Source organism: Protopterus annectens, chromosome 13.part0 (genome assembly GCF_019279795.1).
Source record: "Protopterus annectens isolate FY-2018-M chromosome 13.part0, PAN1.0, whole genome shotgun sequence".
Taxonomy (NCBI): Eukaryota; Metazoa; Chordata; order Ceratodontiformes; family Protopteridae; genus Protopterus; species Protopterus annectens.
Window position 1 is genome coordinate 424,087,144 of NC_056747.1, and position 16,719 is coordinate 424,103,862.

The 16,719-nt window shown below is 40.5% G+C and overlaps 1 protein-coding gene across 32 annotated transcripts in view; it reads right to left on the minus strand.

The window, feature by feature from the left end:
- LOC122787386 (receptor-type tyrosine-protein phosphatase S-like) overlaps positions 1-16,719 on the minus strand; it is a 3,272,784-nt gene that overhangs the window by 290,455 nt on the left and 2,965,610 nt on the right. For all 32 annotated transcript variants that reach the window (XM_044054059.1, XM_044054057.1, XM_044054056.1 and 29 more), the window contains one exon: positions 10,700-10,797. In XM_044054059.1, the coding sequence (XP_043909994.1) occupies positions 10,700-10,797 (98 nt within the window). The remainder of the gene's footprint in view (positions 1-10,699; positions 10,798-16,719) is intronic.

The window sequence follows — 16,719 nt, forward strand, 5'->3', positions numbered from 1 at the left end:
CCCTTCCCTTGCATTTCCTCATACAAGTAGTATGAAGTGTGATACAGTCTTCTTTGCTCTTGATACTATGGTATGGAATGCATTTCCAAAAGAAGTAAGGGTTGACCCTAGCTTACAAGACCAAAAGAAATATAAAAAACAACAGTGCTTCAGGACACAGTGTAAACACTGAGGTCAGGAGCTAAAAGTTGATTATTTTAATTTCTACCGAATGACTGACTTATCCTTATGCAGCTGATCAAACAGTGCTGCATGAAACAATGTAATGAATTACTTCCTTCATACTGCATTTATTACCATAAGCATTATTATACATGTGCAGCACTGCATTCACATAAAACATTTGCTTGGATCATGGCTGAAAAGAGGTCATGCACTTTGTTAACATGCACAACCTCTGAGTGAGGCTGATCTCCTCCCTTGGCTAAAGACATTAGGAGGGCATTCTGTAGAAAAGGAAAAACAGCTTGTGCCATCTTCACTTATGGGTAAATACAAATGTCACCAGGCCCATGGGATTGCCCTAATCTGGTCAGAGTACTAAGGTCTTCCAAAAGAGATGAACCCAGATGAAATAAGTAGAGTGTTTCTTTATTTCCACGTTCTCTCATTTCATGATTGTGGAGAAAGAAAGGGAACGTACTAGATGGCTAATTGGAAGGAGTCTCTACTGCAGAAGTAACCCCAGTGGGATTACTACTGCAATATCATTCAAAATACTTGGAAGAGCAATAAAGCAGTACGCACTCTGACCATAAATGCAGGACAGAGGAAAGTATAGTTGTGTAAGTAAACTCTATACCATAACAGTAGATGTTTCAATTATCATTGCCACAGTACACTTAGTTATATGGATTATGTCCTGCCAAGGCTATAACAGCTGGCCAGTTTCCAAAGCTTCAAGGCACCTTCCATGTGCCCAAACTGTCTGGCATCTCAAGCTGAGCTGATTAAACAAGTTTGGGTGCCTAGCCATTCAGAGATTTCCTGCTTATAAAAAGAGAGAGGCTGAAACCTGAAAGGACAATGATAGGAAAAACCAAAAAATAATCACACCCTGGCTTAAAAAGTGCACCGAAAAACAAGAGGGGTAGATGGAAGGGAATGGCTATTGTGGCAATGATCATTCAAATTTCTAAAGTTATGCTAAGTTTACTTTCACAGCTGTACTACGTTCATCATATTGATCACTGCTGCAGTAGCCTTAGCTACATGAGTAGATTACCCCAGCTTACTACACTTGGGAGGTGGAAGGAGAAGAGTCTAGGAGCCCCTGGATAATGGACCTAGCAAGGCCTGATATAGACCTAGACTAGCAAGGCCTGATATAGACCTAGAGAAGCCTATAGTGTTTTGTAAAAGTATATAGAGAGGACCAACTTGCTGCTTCTAGAAATCTTCTAGAATCCAAACCTTTCTAAAAAACTGTAGATGAAGCAAAGACCCTGGTACTGATGGCTTTGACCCTGCCTGGAATAGTTTTTTTGTGTTGAGTATAAAACAGATAATAGCTTAAACAACTATTTGGAAATTGTCTGTTTTGATACTGGTTGTCCCTTCTTCTTACCTTCACAAGAAATGAGCAAGTGATCTGAAGATCCAAAAGATTCAGTTCTGTCAAGATAGTACCTGAGCTGTCTGTGGACATATAAGGTATGGAGTAACGTTTCTCCCTCATTTTTGGGTTCAAGAAAGGAAATGGGGAGATGGATAGCTTGGCTTAAAGTAAACTCAGATACCACTTTATGCATAAAAGAAAGACTAATTCTTAAAGAAACCCTACCCCTGTGGAATAGAAGCGACTCCCTGTAACAGCTTGCAACTCAGATACCCTTCTTGCAGAGATCAAAGCATCAGTAAAACTGTTTTCAATGATAAGAACCTCAAGTCAGACAAGTTAGCTGGTCCAAATGGAACATGTGTTAGGTCTCTAACACAAACCTAAGATCCCAAGGAGGGGCCACCAGTTTTCTTGGAAGCCTCTTATGTAAAACCTATTTCAAAAACATTTTGACATGATAATGCATGGGCAGGCAGGCTGAAATGGCTGACAAATGAACTTTGATACAGTAGTAAGAAAGGTAATAGGACAGTAACTCACAGAAATATTACAGAACCACAGCACAACTAGCCTTGGATAGTTGCTGGTTCTGTTGTTGGCTCCAACTACAAAACTTTTTCCATTTGTTAATATAAGACTTTCTAGTAGCAGGCTTTCTTGCCTGCATTAGAACCTACTGCATGTCCTCAATAAACAGGTGTCTAAAAGGAATTAAGACCCTATCACCCAGGGAGTCTGTTGAAGTTCATTGTGTTCTGGGTGTAAGCACCCCAGATCTTGTGCGAGTACATCCAGTCTGTGAGGAAGGTTGTGGTAATTGTCCCTGGCCCTTTCCAAAAGAAGAGAGAACCACTGCTGCCTGGGCCAGAAGGGAGTCACCACAATGATCTTGGGGAATTCCTTCTGAATCTTCAGAAGTACCCTGGATATTAGTCTAAAGGATGTAAAAGAGTACAGGAATTTTCCTATCAAAGGAAAAGAAAAGACATCCATCTTCCAGGCCTTCCTACATGACGTCATGGAGTAGAATCTTGCCAGACAATTATTTAGACAGGAGGTAGAGGTCTGTTTGAGGGACTACCCCAGCTGAATCAAATCTTGGGAGACCCTTTGATCTAGTTTCCATTCAAGAGGGTCTTCTCTTGTCCTGCTCAGCTTGTTTGCCACACAGTTTTGCTCTGATGTATTGCAGGATGACTGCATAGTGAGAATGTGCTATGAAGCTATATCTCAAGCTAACATGACTAGTCTGCAAAGGGAGTATGACCTGGTTCCTCTCCGCTTGTTGATATACCACATGACTGCGGGAGAGTCTGTAATAACTTGAAGAGATCCCAGGGACCAAATATGATTCAGAGAGTTGAGTGTCATCAGGTCAAGTATCTCATCTATATTTATGTGCTTGCATCTGCACTTTTATCCCTCCTGAAACTGCTCCCCAAGCAAAGTGTGAGGCATGTGTGGTGACTGTTTTGGAACATGGAGGGAACAGGGGCGACCTGGATTTAGGGATATCTGTTGTTGTTTCTATCAAGTGACTTCACTTCTGACAAAGTACAGTTTTGTACCTACCATAAATGTAGATGTTTGAGTGTATTCACTGCTGTAGTCATTACACTTGGGTTATCCTGCCGTCAGGCGGTCCCACAGTCAGCCAGAGTTCCAAAGTCTTGGTCCAGCGTCGGATGCTGTCGCTTCTTCCCTGACGTCAGTGCGCCAGGGGTATACAAGATGCAGCCGATGCCATTTTCTTCAGTTTTTCTTGCCCCAGATGTCAGGTGCCCCCAAATAGGTAGGAAATACATATTGCTAATAAAACATACATAAAAAATAAAAACTACACCGTCAGTTACAAGCAAATATACCACATAGTTTGTATAGGGTAGAAAGGTATAGATAAGTTCCAACTAAGAAGTGGGGATGGAGGGAGAGTAACCTGGACTGCAGCAGTGAATACACTCGAACATCTACATTTATGGTAGGTACAAAACTGTACTATGTTCATCGTGTTTCACTGCCGCAGTCATTACACTTGGGATGAATCCCAAAGCTGAGGTAAGGTGGCTGGGTCTATACAGGATTCGGGGTAGCTATGAGGCCCTGCAGAACTGCAGTGACAAAGCCAGCTCTGGATATTGAGTAAAGAGGCAAGTGGTAATGCTTGGTAAAGGTGTGCACTGAACTCCAAGTTGCAGCTTCCAAGATATCCTTGGTAGGTACTCCTCTAAGGTAGGCAGTTGAAGTGGCTGTAGCCCTTGTGGAATGTGGCCTAATTTTGCTAGGTACAGTTTTTCCATGCTGTGTGTAGCAGAAACGGATACAGTGTCCTATCCACTTTGAAATGGTCTGCTTTGAAATAGCCTTTCCCTGTGATCCTGCAGCATATGCTACAAACAATTGCTCAGTTTTCCTGAAAGCTTTTGTTTTGTCCAAGTAAAAGCGTAACTGCCTGTGTATGTCCAATGAGTGCAAAAGTCTCTACCCTTTATTCTGGGGATTTGGATAAAATGTTGGCAAGTGAATAGTTTGGTTAAGAGCCACACTGGATACCACCTTTGGCATAAATGTAGGGTTTGTTCTTAAGGAAACCCTGTCCTAATGAAAAATGATGAAAGGTTCCACTGCCATTAGTGCCTGCAACTCTGAGACTCTTCGTGCTGAGGTTATTGCCAGAAGCAGAACAGTTTTCCAAGACACATATTTTAATTCTGCTGAATTGGCTGGCTCAAAAGGAGGTAAAGTTAGTTTTTCCAAGACAAAGTTGAGGTCCCAAGTTGGTGTTGGCGCTCTCCGGAGCGGTCTTATGTTTTTAGCCCCTCTGAGGTACTGTTTTAACAATGGATGAGAGAAAATAGGAGGATCTGTACTGTAATGTGCCGAGATGGCAGAGGTGTGGATCTTAATGGATGAAAAGGCTAGGCCTTTGTTCAGCATCTCAGTTAAGTATTGTAATATTTGAGGAATATTTGGAACAAGAGGGTCAAAGCTTTGAGCTTGGTTTCAGGCGCAGAATCTCTTCCACTTTTCTGAATAGGATTTCCTGGTGCTGGGCCTCCTGGCCTCCAAAATAACATCCATAACAGCTTTAGAGAGAGGTGTTGGCTGCTTGGCTAAGTAATCTGCCATGCAGCCAGGTTTAAGGTTTTGAGTTGGCTGTGCAGGATCTGATTGTTTTGCTGAGTCAGAAGATGAGGAATTTGAGGTAAAATCGATGCTGGGCCTTGAGCCAAGTTCTTTAAGATTGGGTACCAGTGCTGGCGTGGCCAGTCTGGGGCAATCAGGATCATTTTTGGCCTTTCTTGTCTGGCTTTTAGGAGTACCTTTGAAAGGAGAGGCAGTGGTGAGAAAGCATAAACTGTTAGGGTTTTCCAGCTGAACAAGAGAGCATCCACTTTCCATGCTTGTGTGTGGTAAGTCCTTGTGCAGAATTTCTGTAGTTGGCAGTTCAGAGGGAAGGCAAAAAGATCTATGTCTGGGCACCCCCATTTTTGTATTATCATGCTGAATACTTGTGGATTTAATTTCCACTCATGAGGATCCATGATGTTTCTGCTTAAGTCGTCTGCCAGAGTATTTTTCTTTCCTGGCAGAAATTGTGCTTGCAGATGAAGTCGATAGGTCAGTGCTGTGTTCCACAATGTCATGCTTGTCTGCAGAGGGGATAGGAATGAGTGCCCCCTTGCTTGTTTATGTACCACATAACTGTGGTGTTGTCTGTTTTTACTAATAGTTGTCCTGGATGCAGAAGGTCCTTGAAAGCTGTTAGGACATTTTGTACAGCTAGCATCTCTTTTTGATTGATGTGAAGATGCATTTGGTCTGCGGCCCACTTGCCCTGAATACATTTTCCTGCCATGTGTGCTCCCCAGGTGTAATCCGAAGCATCTGTTGTTAGTGTCTGCCTGGCTGTGGGTAAAGTGAAAGGCTGTCCCTTGTTGTGGTGACATGCCAGTGCCCACCATCGAAACTCCTGTTTTAGGCAGGGAATAAGTGGTATTACTGTTTCCAAACTGTGACAGTGTTGAGTCCAAACACTTTTTAGGTACCATTGTAATTTCCTCATATGCAGTCTGTCATATGGTATTAGTAGTATGCAGGACGCCATGAACCCCAAGGCCTGCAGAATTTTTCTTGCAAGGAGTTGGGGTTTTTTTTGCCGTCACTTGAAAGTACTGAGTCAGTTGTCTTTGCTTGTCTGGTGTGAGATAAGCCATCTGGGCCATTGTATTTAAGCTGGCACGCAGGAATATTATCTCTTGTGAGGGCACTAGTTTTGACTTCTTTTCATTTCCTGTGTACCCTAGGCAAATTAGCAATCTTTTTACAAACGCCAGATGCTTTAGAAGAATGTCCTTGCTCTCTGCTTGAATAAGACAGTCGTCCAAGTAGGAATATATTTGAATTCCTTTTTGTCTGCAAAATGCAATTACTGGTGCCAGGCATTTTGTGAAGACCCTGGACGCAGTAGATAAGCCAAAGGGCAGTGCAGAGAATTGGTAATGCATTGTGCCAGCTATGAATCTGAGGTATCTTCTGCAATTTTGTCTGATTGGGACATGCAGGTATGCCTCTTTGAGGTCCAAAGTAACAAGCCAAGCCTTCTTGCCCAGCATGGGAAGAAGTTGCTGTAATGTTAACATTTTGAATTTCGGAACATCCAGGTAAGTATTTAGAGCAGATAGGTCCAGTATGGGTCTCCAGGCTTTGTCCTTTCTGGGGACCAAGAAAAGTCTTGAGTAAAATCCTTGTCCTTGTTCCTGTTGTGGCACTTTTTGAATGGCTCTCATGTCCATGAGGGCTGTAATTTGTTTTTGTGCCTCTGTCCATTGATTTTGTAGCAGGTCTGGCATTCCTTTTGGCCTTGGTAGAGTGTGAAAGTGGAACCTGTAACCCTGAGACACAATCTTCAGAAACCATTTGTCTTGGGTGATTATATGCCAATTTTGTGAAAAAGTGCTAATTTTCCCCCTAAGGGAGCTGCCAAAAGGTAAGTGCTTGGCATTTTAAGTGGGAAGTCATTGGGACTGTTTTCTATAAGGTTGTGACTTGTCTTCTCCTCCTTTTGGGGTAGAAGCACCCCACTGTCGTGGTCTGTAAGAGCCTTGGGGCTGAGATCTGCCTCTTGGGCATCTGTATCTGCCTCTTTGTGGTCTGTCTGACACTGGAAAGGACCAATTTTTAGAAGGCCAATTTCTGCTAAATCGAGGTGGCTGTACCTGTAAGAAGTCCTTCACTGTTTGCATAGATTTTTGCCTTATCCTCCTTTTTCTTTAATACCTCTTCTGCCTTAACACCAAGCAAGATATCATGCTGTAAAGGAGCATCCAGTAATTTTGCCTTAACATGATCTGGTAAACCTTGTTATTTTAACCAAGCATGCCTTTGAATCACAGATCCTGTAACTGCGGCTCTACAAGAAGCCTCTAATGAATCAAAACCACATTGCAGAGTATGTTTTCCCACTTGTTCAGCTGCATGCAACAAATCCTGCATTCCCTTATAGTCAGGACTTTATGAGCTTGTAGGCATTTTCTATTTTAACAGAGACATTAAATATTGTTGGCATTTAAGCATGTGGAACTGGCAATTTAAAGCCCTTACTGCTAAAGTTGCAGAAGTGTAAACTTTCTTCCCCCATCTATCTAATGCTCTAGAATCCCTGTCAGAGTGAACTGGATTTTTAGCAGTGGAAGCTTTTATCTCTTTGGGACCCTGGGAAATAGTTTCTGGGTCAGCAGCAGGGTTTTTATAAAGAAATTTGTGAGAGTCAGGGACTCTGTAGTACCTATCTGGCTTGACTGGTGCTGGGGGCAAAGAGTCAGGGGTTAAACTAGATTCAGAGAACACATCATCCACAATATCTAACACAGGCGGAATAGCAAGGGGCCTGTGCTGAGGCAATAAAAGAAAATCTCTGAGCCTTTTCTTGGATTCTGAATAATCCTGGCTCTCCCAATGGAAATGCTCCCTCATGGCATGTAAAGTTTCCCCAAAAGAGTAATCCTCAGGAGGAGAGGCTGAAGGGATTGATTCTTCAGCATCAGAGTCCTCATAGGGGGGTAAAGAGTATCCCTAGTCTGAAGAGGAATCAGAAGAAATGGAAACCTGGTTATAGGAATCATAGTCTGTATCCTGCCTAGGCCTTTTATCAGGAGGGGGATGGGAACCCCTGATCAGAGTAATTAGGTCTTCGGCCATTTTGAGCATCTGTTTTTTAGGCATGGAGGCCTGTCCAGGTGAATGCTGTACTTGTTTCTTTGTCTTTAATGGAGTTTTAGACTTGGTTGTTGCTTTGATGGTAAGCTGTGAAGGTCTGAAAACATCATCTGAGGGGTTAATTTCCGTAGGCCCAATACCTTGAGTTTCCAGAGGCCTAGTAATCACCACGTGGGAGTCAGAGGCGGCTTGTGGCTCTGAGGTAGCGGGTGTCAGTGTCTGCGAAAGCACCTCACTGAGAACCGGCGAACGGCCCAGAAGAGGCTTCATCGTCAGTTTTGGACCTCAGATGCCTGTCCTTATCTTTGTCTTTGTGATTTTTGTGTATTCCAGTCATCAGCTGTTCTGAATGCATGGTATAATTGAACCTTCGGCCAAAATAACGGCGAGCAAAATCAAATCGACATTTAATAGTGCGCTTGTTAAATCTAGCACAAAACCGACAACTAGTGACGTCGTGGTCTGGGCCTAGGCATGGAATACAGTAAGAATGAAAATCTTTATGAGGTATTTGCTTCCCACAAGAAATGCAATTATTAACTTTTACTGACATCGGTCTGAGGCAAGAAAAAGTTTTCCCAATGGGGTACTTAGCTTTATTGAAGACTTCAGTTCTGAAATTCGAAAATCTCAGGAGTCGGCCGACCGGCACTTGCGAACTGTTTTTGCTTCGGGCACCGTGCGGCAAGAAAGACTGAAGAAAATGGCGTCAGCTGCATCTTATATACCCTTGGTGCACTGACGTCAGGGAAGAAGCGACAGCAACTGTCGCCGGACCAAGACTTTGGAACTCTGGCCGACTGCAGGACCGCCTGACAGCAGGATAACCCAAGTGTAATGACTGCAGCAGTGAAACACGATGAACATCACCCAGCACTGGGATCTGAAAAGACAAGGGGTGTTGATCCTATCGTAACCAAAGAGATTACCGATACCATCATATCTTTCTCATGTGGACTCTTGTCAGGGGTTTCATGAGAATCCTAGAAGGCCTGAGACCCAAAATCCTGAAGTATTCCCTCGCAGTGACTGAAGTCTGACTGGAAAACCCTAGAAACAGATCTATTTTTCATCTAAATACTAAACACTGTACTGTGTAGTCTATTCTACTACAAATCCAGAAATGTATAAAGTGAAAGTTTAAAAATCTGGATGTGCTGGTTAAGTCACTGTGCAATCATAACAGAATGTGCAATGAAGGGCTATTACTGTTACAGCACCATTCATTCTAAAACACTTATCATGACAATGCTCCTAAATCTAGTAAGATGCCATGCAAGATCATATAATCTACTACATATCAAAAGAGTAGGTTCTAGACCCATCAGATGCTTGCATGACAATGCAAATTTGATGATTTGGTTACAAGAAATACAAGCATCAGGAAAAGCTTATTTTAGTATTATGAAAATAGGACATGATTTTCACATAGCACTGGAAAATCTGTAAATGTGAATGTGAACAGAATTATTTGATACCTTTTTTCCAAAGAAAAGGGGTGCATGTAGCACAGGTAAAACACAAACCACACATATGTGAACTGAATGCTTTGTATGCAGCGCATGTTAAACTAATCTGGCATGCCACCTATACATATTTGAATGCTGTAGCCAATCAATGCCTGTCCAGCTGACAGAATTCCATCTATGAAAACAATCACTGTAGCAGCATGTTTTGAATATGTACCTGCAAAACAGATATCTTTCATCATTAATGACGACAGTCGGACATGACCTAAAGAGAATGTTACCTCTCTAATGGCATAACAGCAGACCTGATTTGAATACGTTTCGTATTAAGTATATTACCACACAACTAACTGTTGCACAGCTCACCTACTCCCAAAGTTTGACTAATGCACTGTGCAACCATACAATGCCAATTAATGACAGGATGCAACTACGTTAACCAGTTTCATGACTGCAGACTGCTAACTAGAAATATTCCTCTGAATTCCCAGAACCTGGGAGTTAAGCGGTAAGTTAAGCTTGCCAAAAATGTTTGTCATACAAGCTTTTTCTGCTGCAGGAACAGACAAATGCCCGGTGTACCATACTACAGGAGGAGAAATCTGGTAATGCAAACACGTCTGGGGAACCTGACACTGCAACTTAGGCAGTATGGACAGAGCAGCTAAAACCACAACCTGTAATTTCAATGTTAGATACAGAGCTTGAGAAGTGTCAACAGATAACAAGTAAATCTATCCGAAGAGAGTAATTTTTTCTCCTCCAATGTGGATTATAATCAACTTTCTAGTAACTAATCAGCATTTCAAGAAAACATATGCAATAAGCCCATCTATACTTTACTAGAAAACCCCCTTCTCAGAAGCTCCCATGCACCACTTTCAGCTTCCAACCAATGTAGCTTAACTTTTTTGTTGTTTGCTTAAAAGCAAGAACTGCCCTGTAACTTTTAGGCAGCTGAGACCTGAACAATTTTATAAAAAGCTGTCCTCAGACTTTTCCGGCCTTCCTCCTTTTGAATGAAATATTAGTGGTATCAGTCACAGTCAATACTACAGGATATTGAAAGTCACTTTTTAAAAAAGTATACGAAAAAGACCAGAAAAATTCTCATTTTTCTTTCTTATAAAGAAGCAGATACATACAAATTTTCTGTGTATTCTCATTAAAACAGAGGCATTGTGCCAAATGGCAGTAATACATCCCAAGGGGAGATAAGTGTTCCCACATTCTCCTCCCCCAATAAAAAAAGAGACTGTACTGGTATTTACTGTAGCAAATATGTACAAATATTTACATATACAGCCTTAGGCTAACATCAAAGGAAAAACTACTCCGAACAGAATGTAGGTTAAAAGTTAAATACAAGATTGAAAACAAAAAAAAAAAACGGTAGCCTTCATTTGCATCATTTTGCAAAGTGGATCAAAACATGACTGAAATTTTTCATTACCTCATACTCCTGGGACAACTTGAGATTGTCATTAGCCTTCAGATGTTCCGTATGCTCACACAACTCAGTGATTGGAATTGGAGGGTGATTGAGCATGCCTACAAAATAACGGATAGAGAGTACAAACAAATGAGGCAATCCCCAAAGGAAAAAAAAAAACATACATAAAATTGTCTTAGTTACGTAAAGGCTGAAATGAAAGAGTTAAGGTTAAAACAGCATGCTCAGGGCTCGAAATTTGACTTATGGGAATGTATGTGCTTGCCTGTGTGTGACAACATCAACAAATGAATGCTAATGGAACTATAACATGAGAAACCCATAAGCACACATTTTCACATGGTCTGCTGCTTAGCTTTATGCAAATTGAGGCTATATGAGGTGAATGTAGGGTTAATATAACTGAAACTGAAAAGAAAAATTAAATAAAAACTCTAGAAGCAACGAGGAACTCCAGTGGGAAGACGGAAATGGTATCTAGATGAATAAAAAATAGGAAAGGTTTCCAGTTCAGCCCTTCATCCATGCAGATATATTAAAAGACATTAAACCCTTAAAGGTTACAGAAAAGGTCAAGTGTAAAATTATGGGCATCTCTTCTGATCTGCACTGATTTAATTTCCAAACTACCTTCTGGCTAAATTTCACAGAGATTTATTGTAATCCGTTTTGGAGTCACGTTTTCTAGTAGTTGTCTACTTTTTATAGCCTTATGATTAAAATCTTTGGAGTGATGCAGTGACTTTCAAGTTAGAGCAAATATACATACTCCCAAGTTCTGCTCTATAAAATAACATCTACCATAGTGGTATACAGATTAACAAATTGAATGCTCACAATGTCAGTATCTGTAAAGTGTCAACTGAGTCACACATGGAACTGTTTAGTGATACTGACACAGACAATCTATATTCCTTTTGTGACTGCAAACTTCTGTTTTCATTCTGCACATTATAATCCATGCCCATAATGACAGAAACATACAAGGTTATGTAGAAGATGGGTTCAAAAGCAAAAAAGATCCGAATGGTGCAATCACAAAGAAATGGCAGACATTAACTTGTTTTGCCATGCAGTATTTTTCAGTAAAAGAATCAAGTACCCAAGATAACAAAAGTGCTATGTATCATATGGCCCTGCATGGAAACAGAACCAGGCAGTGAATTTCTACACTTCACTGAGTAATCGCTTACAAAAAGGACTCAAGCGCCTAAAGTTAACCTGCAGTTAAGTTCCATGTAAATTTTCCGACCAAAAACTGCAGCCCAGTGATAGGGAATTTAATGTGCTGCATCTTCTAAGATCATCTGCTAAGATAGCTACTGTTATACCACAGTGTATCATTCCACAACAGTACTGGTACTGTTCTGCAACACAAAAAGAAAATACTACGGTGATTCTACGAATGACATCTGGCAATGCAGATGTAAAGAATAGTGAAACAAATGTTATAAAGATTACCAGTGGATAAATGGGGCTGCTCACTGTCAAAAGGAATTTAAGATTACTTGTCATACTCTTTATCCTTCATCATATGGCATTCAAGCACTAAAAGTCAGAATTCAGAAATCCACACAGTGGCACACCCAGTTAGTGCAACAACAAGAATCCACTCATGACACTGGGTTCAGCAAAGGGAGACAAAAAAGAGCAAATGAATGTCAGGGAAAAGACAGGAGACCAGATGCTGTACCAGCACTCCTATATGATTGTGGAGGTCTACCACAGGCCTCACAAGAACAGGAATTGGGACTAACCACACTGTAGGAGGCATGCATGGCGAGGAGTCTGGCTTACCAGCATGTTTATACTTCTGCTTGCCCACAGCCTTAGGGTGGGGAAGAAGAGATTAGGACAAATGAAGTATTCCACCCAAGCTACTGTGTAATAGGACAAGATAACAAAATTCCAGGTTTTGTCATTTATGGGATACAAACAAACAATAATGGGTGGAATGTTGGGTGGTTTAGAGGGAACGCTAACGTCAGTAAAGGCTGTGTGAATTGGGGGTAACCAAAAAGATTCAAACATAAAAAAATCAATGCTTACATAATTTTTGTATGAGCTTCACATCAGGTAACCCGAGTACAAGCAGCAGATCTGTTGGAAAAACACTAGCTAGTCAACACAGGTAGGGCAGATCAACTAATGTCTTGCTCTCCTACCTTGAGGAGGGGAGGCAGCATACAGTATTTTTCAATGCAGAAGCATCCTCTGGTGCAGACTAGATGCTAGCCCCAGAATTTGTCCTACTCAGTCAAGCCTGCATGAAGTTATAAGTCAGATGTAAAATGCATGGAGGCACTAACAAAGTACTGTTGCATGGACTGCGCACTCAAGTAAGCAGCATAACCAAGAGAAGCAGATGTGCATAATAAGGCATTATTAGCTGGTACAACAGCAGCGGCAGAGAAATGACTATTACAGCTGCAGCAAAGATGTTGTTCACTGGCGGTATTAAAATTTATCAGTACTGGTTAGAGTACGTCTGTTAAAACAATGCGAGATGTCAAATCTCTTAATATATTTCACAGCATTTCTATTATTTAAAATGAAAACTAGTGAGTTACTTTTGTGTTAAAACTGACATTTTTCTGTTAATACTTTTTGGAATGCTGGGGGCCCATTAAATATTTCAAGGTGGAACTGCTGAGGCTGGATTATTTCTTACAATTTAGTGAAACTAAAATACTCCAGAAAATGAATAAAAATACAAATGCAGCTTTCATTTTGAGACCTTTAAATGAAATTTCTAATAAATGCATACTTTTATACTTCTGCCAAGATTCAGAAGCATAACTTGCAGGTTTGAAAATGAACCTGCTGTTAATATTTTTATCTTCTGATTAGCTGAACTGTTATATAATGCTATAAAAACATGCTCACATTCCAAATGCATCAAAGAAGGTCCGTTTTTTAATTGACGTAGTAATAAAAACCTTTCACAAATTTCAGTCGGTAGAATGTAATACATTCAGCATTCTAAAATAATCTTTAAAATGTCTCATGCAGGAAAAGCATTAATACTCATTTGAGAAACTCACCAGACTTTCCCCTTAAGCAGATACATTTACCAGTCTGTCAGAAGTAACACTGGCATGGGTTTTTCAGCGTGGGTAAATAAATTCCTCGAACCTTAGTATCTTCTCTCCTCATAAGCTATTACGTTGACAACTTACTCACAGTCAAGTGAAAAGCTCACAGACTACTTAAAAAGCCACGTTTCAAACTACAAGTCTGGTCTGCTATATGTTTCAGTGGCTTACAAGTGAACAGTGTTGACTTGCAGTAAACTATGATTAATAATGAACTATGCCTCAGGCAGAGTCATTCAACGTGCAAAGCTCATATGAAATCATACTGACCAATCATGGAAGTGACAACTCTGTCTATTGTGGCAGCTTGTTTGTGTTAAAACTTAACAAATGATTGCAATTTCAGTTCAGCCCATGTGGTACTTTATAAAGCTTGGTGCTGAAATTCAGAAAGCCAGATGATGAGGTCTGCACACAAATGCAGTTCTTATGTGGGTGGACTTGGGCTGGTTTCTCATAACAAGCAGTTTAATCCAGATCACCACTAAACTCTTGCAGGTATCAACACTACGAAATAAGATCACTTTCTTGTTACCAAGACTGCAATTAGAAGGTGGATCGATACCCGTAAAATAAGAGCAGAGATCAGGCTTTCAACTTTTACGCAGCCTGAAGAACAACACTTCAGGCAAATGCAAACTTACAGCCTCATTAAGATTCTTTACATACTGCATACTCTCTCTTTTTCTTACTTAGTACTTTGTGCTCTTCCTACCTTACAACCTACTGTCAGAAGCACCAAAGACCTTTACATCTTACTTATGACTCCTTTATCAGAAGCATTGCAATGAACTTGAGTAGATGGCAAGCTGTGATGTAGCAGCATAGCATTTTCCTCTGAAATTCACTAACTGGAAACAGTGTGTGTCAGAGATGTAACAAGGATGGGGCAAAAGTGGCAGGCTGCCTCAGGCACAAATTGTTAGAGGGTATGGTCAACATGTGCCATGGTACAGAACTGCAGTGCTTGAACTGATGTATGAAGCCACAAGGTTACTGTGACTTCAAAAAAACATACTGATGCTGCATTTATGGTCATGGCTGAAGCACTGAAGCTTTCAGTATACAGTCATTTAACAGTAGCAAGTTCCTTCTCATTCTCAGATTTACAGTAATCAGCTTGCTACAAATATAATAGGCAACCTGCTAGAATTATATAAATAGATTTTTTTGTCTTTAACTTAGAAAAACTTTTTTTTCTTCTTAAGTTCAAGTTGGGGGGGGTGAGTTTAGGGAACTGCAAAGGGCACCAGATAACCTAACTATGGTTCTGATGTGTACCTCGTCCTATTCTACAGATCAGTCCTTAATATGTTCCTGTTTTTTGCTGCACAGCTTGGTTTTTCAGATGGTTCTCTCTGCAGTTGAAAATGGTACATTTCCTTCCTATTGACAATATTATTGCCACTATCGGATTCTGTATCACTGCTGACCAACTAAATGGACCCTGCCCAATCCCAAAACAGAGGTCCCTTGCAAGAGGAATGGTGAACGCACAAAGGGCCCATCCGCTTAGTGGGATTCTTAATGGTTTTCTCAGTTACATAGCAAATAAATGACTTCTCATGTGAGATAAAAATAACAGAAAACTTCTGGGAATCATGATACATGTCTACTATACAAATTCTTCTAAATATTCTGCAGTGTATATACAGCATTAGGAGAGCTGGTAAAGCTAACATTACTAACAATTCTCTTGAAGGTCTTTACCTGATTTCTGTGTGTGTGATAATAGGTCACACACTGACTGCAATAACTCACAAAGATACTGAAGAAGAGAATTTTCAGTCCCATCCCATCAAACATCACATTGAGTGGTCACTAAGAACACTTAGTGAATACGGAGATGGCAAGCAAGCCAGTCAGTTTGACAGTGGGGCATTGCAACAAGCAGGATGTGTTTTAGTGCAGAATGGATTTAATTTACAATAAAATAATGCAGTTTCACTGCTATCAAACAACAAAATGCTGACACTAGCACACAGTATTGTTTCACATGCATGAAAGCCAACAACAAATAATGATTTAGGTGACACTCTTAAGCGGGTGCCCCTAGGGGGACAACAGCCTCTGATTCTTGTTTTTTTTTTTAACCTAAAGTCTGTAATTCTTTTATTTTATTAAACAAATTGGCAACATCCCTAAAGAAAGTGGGCAAGTTTCTAAAAGACATCTACATTAATAACACTGAGCTGTATGTTAATGCGTGTGCATAACTGAAACTATTAGCCAGCTTCTCAAAGATGGCTTGATGGGACTACTCAATTAAAGTGAACTTTTTTTGTATTATAATTGACCCTGAAGTTGGGCAACCTCGATGCAGGGGGTTCTCCTGAACAGAGGTGAGAGAGAAAATCACTCCACAGAAATTAAAAATAGCAAAGAGTGGTTCAGTCAGCTAGACCAGAGTGACAGGTCTTTGGAAATCAGTCCTTGAAAAAGTCCACAATATCCCTCAGAGTGTTAACAACACAGTGGGCTCCCAGAAGTAAAATATTATAGGCATTTCCGAAGCTATCTGGCTATGTAGGTGGGGGGCAAACAAAAATCAAACACAGAAGACTACAGGCACAACAAAGCTAAAGCATAAAATCCCTTAAGTTTAACGCAGACAAATTTATTGACAACATACTCACATAACCATCTACACAGGCACTGTAAACTGTAAAGTTTTATCATGTACGGATTAAACAAAAACCCTCACTTTGAATACATCCAGACCACTGTTTGAAGCAAGTGATGTTAGTTTAATTCCATTTAAGTCTCCTCATATATCTTTTACTTCTGGGTTATTAACTTTAAGGGTGGCTATCCATTAGCCCAACTGTACCGGTAATAACTAAAATATTTAAAAATATTTAATGTAAAATGTAATACATTACAACTGAGAGGCATATATAAGGAATGTAATTGGAAGAGTTTTGT